Consider the following 9,077-nt stretch of genomic DNA (forward strand, 5'->3'; position numbering starts at 1 on the left):
CCTAATATCTACCTCTACGGTACTGCAGAACACAACCCTTCTTTCCAAAGAAACAAAATCAAAGAAGTAATTAACTTTTTTTTACATATGTACATACTTACCTCCTTATTCTAGAACCCGAATTTTCGTAATTCGTTATTCGTAGCTACGGTACGAAAAACGAAAAATCCACATGATGCAACCCTTGCGGAAACATGTGCAGCATTGCCAGCTATCAGTTGTTTTTCGAAGATAGCTGAATGAAGAAAAACAAAGTGGACAGGAATTAAAAAAACACTCATCATGTGCTTGTTTATTGTAAAATTGGTTAATTTTACATATTTCGAGGAAAATTGTGGATTCTGATGTATTTGCAATTATAGCAGCAGAGTAAGCGGGCGTTATGGCCATGGATTCACAAAGGTATGCGGAGCTGTCGGGCATAGTAACCATGTTAGCTTCTGGTTGAATTGTTGAACCACAAGCCAGAACTCCTCCTATGCCTGAAGCTCTGGTTCTCAATCCAGTTAATGCAATAACAGCTTCTTACAAGCCATTGAAAACATGCAATTTGTTAGGTCCACCACCTGTTGCGCTTGCTTCTGCCTTCGGCCGCGCTTAGGGATTATAACCCTTACTAGGTAGAATTCTCCTTTCTGTGTTGCCGGAGAAGAGGTGCTTCCGCATGTCAAAGGTATACAACATTTCTTGAGCATATCACTCCGGCTACGCCGTCCACAGTATTTTGCGCAAAACCCACGTCGAAATTTGGAAAAAAGTGCATAGTGCAAACCGAGTATATTAATAAGCTAGTGCTAGGAGATATGAAACATTATATTAAATAAAATGGGAATCCTTTGATTACACGTGTATGTTAAACTTGTGGATTCGGGTTATGCGTTTGGACACAACAACGGAAAATCGTTGTACATTAACTAAACCGGACCCAAGTTTCTCGTTAAGGGGCAACAAATATTCTTTTTTGCTCGCCTATATAAAGCAGTGGATAAAAATATACGTATATGCGAAAGGCAAATTTATCTGTTTAAATGAACGCCACCAATATTTCTTGCAAACAAACACCGAGATTTACATCTTTTATTTCGCCTCCGTACAAAATTACGCAAAAAAGCTTACTCGTTCGTTTTTAGGCATGCCATTGTTACGAATTTCGAAAATTCGAAAATACGATTCGGATTGCAGCATACCATTTCTACGATTCTTAGCAAAATCCGAATACGAAAGAGTTGCAGAATAGGGGTGTTATATTACTTAAAGTGCAACATCTTTTTACTTTAAGCATATGGGTATTTCAAAAAAGGTAAACCGAAAATGTAAGTAAATGAATTCAAACAGCTTTATAACTTTAAATTTCGTTAAATTTTTAAGAACTGAAAAAATAAATAAAAAATTATATTTAGTAGTGAAATTATTGTATGGGGGAAAAATCTGTCACGTCCTATATGTCAAGTCCGTTACCAAATTTTAATTCAAAATTAAATCAACAACGAATTGCTTCTGATTAAAGATGAATTTGCTTGTAACGGTCCATAATTTGACTTTATTTGAGGAATGTTCAATAAAGGAAAACCTTACAGGATACGCTGATTTTTGTTTATTTTTACATGTACTTTGAAATCACTTCAGTTTCTGTCGCGTCCATTATGCCCTCCTTTTCATCCATTTTTTCCACGTCAGAGTTCCAAGCGCACCTATTTTTTTGTCAACCAAAGGACGGTATAAAAGCTACACAACGTCAATTTTTTTTTACAAGTGACTTCAGTTTTCGTATGATTTATTTAACTCTAAGTCGTACGAAGTGGACCATATGGTATTCTTCATTTACTTTCTCCACTAACAATAAGTCGATAAATCGTTTACTGACCTACATCGTCAACCATGCAAAGCTCCTTGCTATTGTTGCGTTAATCCTTTCGTCGAGCACATTAACTACATAAACGTCTTTAGTCATCAATGAGAAATGTTACCTCTGAGTGAGAAACGACATCAACATTCAATCAACGCAAACATAATAATACAATAAATATGCCGTTAACATGCCAGGATAATGGCTTATATGCACTTAAATATAAAAACACATTTACGAGCACTAAGAAAATTAATGTGTACACAAAGAAGCCAGGGTATAAATACGCGATGACCATCCGCCTAAGGGAAAAGTAGAGCTAGGCGACTCGTACAGCGTGCATCTTTCGTTCAACAGATCCTGGCGCAGTACGCGAAACTGTGGAAGTTGACATGTTTTCTCGATGTCACTCGGTGCTATCCACTTATATCCTGTTGCCATGGCTATTGCTGCTATTTTCAGCACTGCGTAGCACAGAAAGGCACGTGCTTGCGCTGCGTTACGCTCAAGGCACCGGCGATGAAAATTGCGAAACTTTGAAATCGGAAATACATCTTATCAAGGAGGAATTCGATGAGCTTGGGCGGATGCAAAGGACTTGCAATGCGGATGTGATAGTAAATAAGTGCGAGGGACTGTGCAATAGCCAGGTGCAGCCGTCCGTCATTACGCCGACGGGCTTTTTGAAGGTGAGTGGGTGTGAGGAAGATTATCTACATATGTTCGTTCAGCTGTCGGCGTACATTTAAAAATTAATTTGTCATTCTCTTCTTTTTAATTCTTTGCCAATTCATTTTACTCGCATACATTTGGGTGTTCTTGTCGACATGCAGGAGTGCTACTGTTGTCGGGAGAGCTTTCTCAAGGAAAAAATAATCACTTTGACGCACTGCTACGATCCGGATGGTACCCGGCTCACGTCGCCCGAAATGGCAACCATGGATATACGGCTGCGTGAGCCCACCGACTGTAAGTGCTTCAAATGTGGCGACTTTACGAGATAAGCGCCAAAAAGCACAAAGTAAGAAATGCAATTTTTTTCGAGCCTCACTCAAATAAATGCTCAAATGCTGACTACTTTCAGCTTAATAAAAAAATGTGAATAAACGCGTATTTTTGTGGAATTTTAAACGAATTTTTCTGGTCAAATACTTTTTGATGTTGCTGCCACATTTTTGCCTCTAGGTCCCGGCCGTCACCGCAACGCGTCGTTGAGTGATTGCAAGCGAAAGCCCGCAGGCTCTTTGACAGTATGTGCACATACGTTAAATGTGTGTTAATGTACATACTATGTATATGGATTCTTTATGCCTTGCCGAATTGTGTTCGCTGGCTTAAAACGTGGTAAAACGGCGGAGCTGCAAAAAGGCGTAGCAATATTTTTGGCACATGTGATTACGCCCGCGGATGTTTACTTCACGTTCTTCCTGCATTAAATTTTTTTTTGCAACTCTGCAGTGACAGTATGTATATGTTTGTACGCATCGTCCTCCTTCCCAGTTCTATTTGCGCTTGTATTTTGCCACATGCCAGCGTCAGTTGTTGACAGTAGCTTTTGATTAACATGCCTCAAAGGTACACAACTCCAAACTAAAGCGCTTGCACACATTTATATATACATATATATGTACATTAGGGTGGTCCTTTAATGTAGGAAGCAAATTTTCACAACAGATTTCCGAAGCCTCAAACCCTACGTCGATGTTACTATAGTCGAAGATATCACACATAAATGTTGGAGACGGTTAAGGCATGTCGCACAGGGGGCAATGTTCAGACTTCTCCATGGAGACTCAAAAAAATAAAATTTTTGTTTGCCTAATACACAAAATCGATACTACTTTAGTCGAAGATATCGCATAGAAATAGATTGAAGTCGGTTAAGGCGTGTCGCACAGATTACCCTAGGAAAATGTTTTAACCGACTGCAATCGGGACCAAAATTCACATGTGATAACTTCGACTTTAGTAGTATCGATTTTGGGTGTTAAATGAAAAAGAAAAAATATTTTTTAATTTTTTGAGTCTCCATGGAGGCTTCTGGCCTTTGACCCCTTTGCGACACGCTTTAACCGACTCCAATCAGGACCAAAATTTATATGTGATGTTTTCGACTATGGTAGTATCTATTTTGCGTATTAGATGAAAAAAATTAATTTAAATTGTAGAAGAATCTGAGGGGGGCAACCCCTATGCGACACGCCTTAGCCGTCTCTAATCGAAACCAAAATTTATAAGTGTTATCTGTGATCGTGGTAACTAATTACATTCTTCTGAATACGTTTTTTCGCATCATTTTTCAAAAGTATTACTACAACAGACACCGAGTCGATTGATTTCTCTCGTTATTTTGAACAATGAGCATTCAAAATTAGGTGCTTACTTCATTCACTTCGCCGACTAATCCTACTTTTTTTCGATAGGCAATCTATCAGAAAGTTCAATGGAGAATGGTCGCTCTTCGGGGCAAGCAGATGTAGATGATCTCCGCTTTTACATGCCGCTTTGGTAATTTTTTACCAAAACAGGTAATTTGTTTCCTTTTAAGGCGAGTTTGGTAATTTGGTAATTTTTTTTTTTTCAATGTGGTAATTTTTTCAACGTAAGTCTTTTCTTTTAAGTTTTTAATACTAACCTATTACTTATAAAAATTTATGATTTTGAATCTTCTTACAATTGCACAATTTGCTTATGTACTTACATATGTATGTGTCTACCCCTTAAGAGATCCAAAAATTGAAGGGGCTCTTAAATGTAACAATTTGTCTTGACAACTCAGAACTCAGGGTTTTGGATCATTTTAACCTGCCGGAACCATTGGTGAAAGAAAATAATTTCACAGGACTAATTAAAATTTTGCGATTAAATACGAATGTGACCCATTTATAAAATTGTAAAAGTAAATTTTATCTATCGTTTAACGATACATTTGCTGGTTTCATAATGTGGTTTTAAGTTATGTAAAATACTTTATGTAAAGACTGTATGTTACAGCCTATTTCTACAAAACGCTTAACTACAGTTAAGAGTTTAGATACTTTTAACCAGAGGTGATCTGCAGGGTTTATTTATTCGCTTTTGTTATTTTCCTTTCATTTGCTTGTACTTAATATGAGCAACTACCTTCTTCGAGTTGTAGTCTGCCTTTTTACAATAGGCATAAACTGCAGTAGAAATGAACTATTAAACACCTTTTAAATGTTTATAAATCTTTGAGCGANTTATTCGCTTTTGTTATTTTCCTTTCATTTGCTTGTACTTAATATGAGCAACTACCTTCTTCGAGTTGTAGTCTGCCTTTTTACAATAGGCATAAACTGCAGTAGAAATGAACTATTAAACACCTTTTAAATGTTTATAAATCTTTGAGCGATTTTTTGTTTTATGTTTTAAAAATATCTGTGAATTGTTATAGTCGGAACACATTGAAAAGGACAACCACAGCTGTAAATTGTTCATCTTCGTTATCTAAATGCTCTGTAGATGGTGATATGAATTTTTATGAGTTTATGATGAGGAATAACTCATCTTTCGCTCGAAAAATTTAAATAGATCTAAGCTGGTCACAATCCCACACGTGATGTAGTTCAGTCGTCGCCAAAATAATTATCTACATACGTCGAAAAATAATTTCCAATTTGTTTAGTATATTATGCTCTTAAGAAATTGGTAATTTTTTTCTGAGTTTGGTAATTTTTTTTTTAGAGGTTTGGTAAAAAATTAAAAATCTTTGTGGCAACACTGTAATCAAATCGTGATTGAAAATAAATATATTTAGCTAACGTAATCGAACTCTTTTCTCAGTGTACGTAAGAAGGGCCACGATTTACGAATATGCGCCTGGGATGCCCCTACCCTATATGTGTTAAGCGTTTATTACCATTTGCTGGATGTTCTCCAGAAATAAAAATCTGGCATCACCAAAATCCAGCAAATGCTTTGGACGGGGCAACATCATTTTACTATACTAGATGCATGAGATGGACCACGTATTAGCTGTGGGATATATGGTTGGGAGGAATTTATTAAACCATGTTTCTGGATTGTCCCCATCTCTTAACGCTTGATAGAGGAAAGAGGACAGTGACGTAAAGAAACGCTTCTGTGTGTACGGGCGCTACCCCTATCCACGATGTTAAAACCGCGCTTAAAGACTTTAACGCCAAGATGGACGAATAGGGCATATTTGGGCCAACAGTCAGAAAATTTTGTTTTCATAACAAGGAACATGGTCGTGATTACCAGGGCTGGCAAAAATATTCCAGAAAAAGCAGAAGAAAAAGCGCAATAATTTATCAAAATATGCTAAATCAATGAAGTTTTATTTAATTTTTTCAATAATCTCGGAATTAAGGTATAGTACAAGATTATTTTTTAAATTATCAATAGAAAATTACCTTATCTGGTCATATAAAGTTGTTGAATTATACGAAAAACTCCATTTAACGTCAGTAGGTTTAGTTGGACAAAATTTAAATAAACCTAATTCTGCTGGGGAGTACTTCGATAGATCTTCTCTCCTAGTTGTGAAGCCAGTAAGTAGTACCAGTATCGCCCACTTGTCGAAGTTCGACATCTTTTTTCATACACTTTTGAATTTCACCTGTCACCAATACTAACTCCTTTATGCGAATCATTATTTTGCAGGTCACCAGCATAATTTATAGCGAATTTACAGGACAACNACTCAAACTTGTAATACTATTTTACTTACCACTTTATTCATTAACAAAACAATATGAGTGAGCGTGTTGTATATTGGATTCAAATGTAGCAGCACCTTTATTGTTTCACACATATACATAGTGTAGCAACACCTTTATTGCAAGTTTGGCAACATAGTTGTATCGATAAATTTTATGTATCACGAACATCGTGAGGAATTAATAAAAAAAGAAATTGAATTGAATGGAACTGGTTGGTTTTTCTGAGACACGTGGTTAGCGGTCTTAACACTTATCGTTGCAATACAAAGTATATTGGAGAAAATCCGGTCAATATCCGTTCGATAGTTCTCGAGATTACCGCGTACAAAGAATCTCGACTTTCCTTTATACCATGTATAGATATTTTATCTTAGCAATTATGGTAGGCTGACTTCCAAAATGTCATTTGCAATGTATACGTCGTAAGCATTATGGTGCATTTACATGGTATGAAGCCATATGAACTGTTGATACGCTAAAATAGAGGGACTACATGTTCTTATGAGGAATTCAATGGTATCGAGTGGGATGCATATAATAGATTTTTTCATTTGAAGAATTATGGGGAGATACTGTAAACATACTGTTGTGATACTGTTAAGCATATGAAATTATAGCAAGTTGGATTTTCATACATCTTCCCATAAAAAGTTTAACAGATGCAGAGATACCAAGGAGGTTTTTTCCAATTTTGATGCCTTTTTTAATATGAAACCCACCGAAAAGGAGGAAAGCGGCAACTCCGCCATTCACATACATGTCAAATGTAGGAATTTTAAAAATTAAAAACAATAAACAAACAATTTCAAAACAATAAAAAATCTTTGTACTACACCTTTTCCAACAGTATTTCAGAAAAACACAAATGTATTTCAGAAAAGGCCAAACGTATTTCAGAAAACCTCAAAGGTATTTCAGAAAAGCGCAAATGTATTTCAGAAAAAACACAAATGTATTTCAGAAAAACGCATTGTATTTCAGAAAAGGCCAAATGTATTTCAGAAAACCTCAAATGTATTTCAGAAAAACGCAAATGTATTTCAGAAAAGGTCAAATGTATTTCAGAAAACCTCAAATGTATTTCAGAAAAACACAAATGTATTTCAGAAAAGGGCAAATGTATTTAAGAAAAGCACAAATGTATTTCAGAAAAGCAAAGCTGTATTCTAAAAATATTTTTCTGAAATACATTTGCGTTTTTCTGAAATACATTTGAGGTTTTCTGAAATACATTTGGCCTTTTCTGAAATACAATTGCGTTTTTCTGAAATACATTTGTGTTTTTCTGAAATACATTTGCGCTTTTCTGAAATACATTTGAGGTTTTCTGAAATACATTTACGTTTTTCTGAAATACATTTGAGCTTTTCTGAAATACATTTGGGTTTTTCTGAAATACATTTGAGATTTTCTGAAATACATTTGAGACTTTCTGAAATACATTTTGCCTTTTCTGAAATACATTTGTGTTTTTCTGAAATACTGTTGGAAAAGGTGTAGATCTTTTTCAATAGAAACAATTCACGTATGGTGGACAATGAAAATACAAAGCACTATGATAACAAGACACTACACAACATTTTAATGAGCTTTATATCACATTTAAGTAAAAATAAGCCTATATTTTCCAAGCTTGCAAAGAAAGGAAAATGTGTATTTTTTGTTGTTTACAAAAAGACTTGCCAAATATACATATAAGTCAAAATTATAGAAGGTATGTGGACAGTTTCGGAAACGCTGGCTCTCACAACATCGAACAGCAACAGCACACCTGTCATTACAATTCCTTTTCCCATCATTCTTTAAGTAATTATTTTATTGCTTTTCGCTACCGCTCAGCAGAATCGACGAGTAGCGGTTGGTTTTCTTTCTCGCTAAGTGAGTCGTTGTTAACTCAGTGCTGATTATTGTCAACAAGTTTGGTTCTTGTTAAATACACGGATATTTGTCGCCTCGCTACTTTATGTATAATTTGTTTTAATAAATGGATTGAATTGAACCCCCGAATTTAACTTAATTCGTCATTGCACAGACTTGCACAATCATTTGGTGGCCCATGAGGGGAACTCTTCAATTCCAATTGACGACAAAACAAAAACATCCAACAATCAGCCAGCATAGCAGTACTCGCAGCGACCGTTAGCCGATATCTATAAACGCAGGAACGCCCGAACAGTTAAGGCGGCAAAGAAAAGAATAAGGTAAGTGGGTGCAATTTCGTTTGGTTGTTCAACTTATTGAAGTTATCACAGAGGCACCAAAATGCCCAGCGAAGATCTCATTAGGGTACAGGTTAATCGCGTAGACGAGCTAAAGAAGCTGCTTACCAATTTTCGAAAGGACAGCACAGCTCGTAAAACAAAAACCTACTTTGCACAACGGTTGAAGAGACTCGAGCAGCTCCAGGCAGAATTTCAGGAGACGCACGCCCGTATTATTGGAAGCGGCATCGATTCTAACCACACGTACCTCTCCACTGAAGTGTATTCAACATTTGATGAAACATACCTCGACATATACTGTGA

General features: G+C 36.1%; 1 protein-coding gene across 1 annotated transcript; it reads left to right on the forward strand.

Moving 5' to 3' along the window:
- The first annotated feature begins 2,178 nt into the window (after positions 1-2,178).
- Positions 2,179-2,913, forward strand: Pburs (bursicon subunit partner of burs). The gene is made up of 2 exons (XM_017605719.1): positions 2,179-2,535; positions 2,680-2,913. Exons 1-2 carry the CDS (start codon positions 2,239-2,241, stop codon positions 2,848-2,850), a joined length of 468 nt encoding a protein of 155 aa, XP_017461208.1. The 5' UTR covers positions 2,179-2,238; the 3' UTR covers positions 2,851-2,913.
- The last annotated feature ends 6,164 nt before the right edge of the window (positions 2,914-9,077 follow it).

Source organism: Rhagoletis zephyria, unplaced genomic scaffold, assembly GCF_001687245.7.
Source record: "Rhagoletis zephyria isolate East Lansing unplaced genomic scaffold, Rhagoletis_zephyria_1.1 Rzeph_scaffold_00155, whole genome shotgun sequence".
NCBI lineage: Eukaryota > Metazoa > Arthropoda > Insecta > Diptera > Tephritidae > Rhagoletis > Rhagoletis zephyria.

Coding starts and splice junctions, on each gene's coding strand:
- Pburs (XM_017605719.1), top strand. CDS start 2,239: ATGTTTTCTCGATGTCACTCGGTGCTATCCACTTATATCCTGTTGCCA. Junction 2,536..2,679: donor CGCCGACGGGCTTTTTGAAG/GTGAGTGGGTGT, acceptor GTCGACATGCAG/GAGTGCTACTGTTGTCGGGA.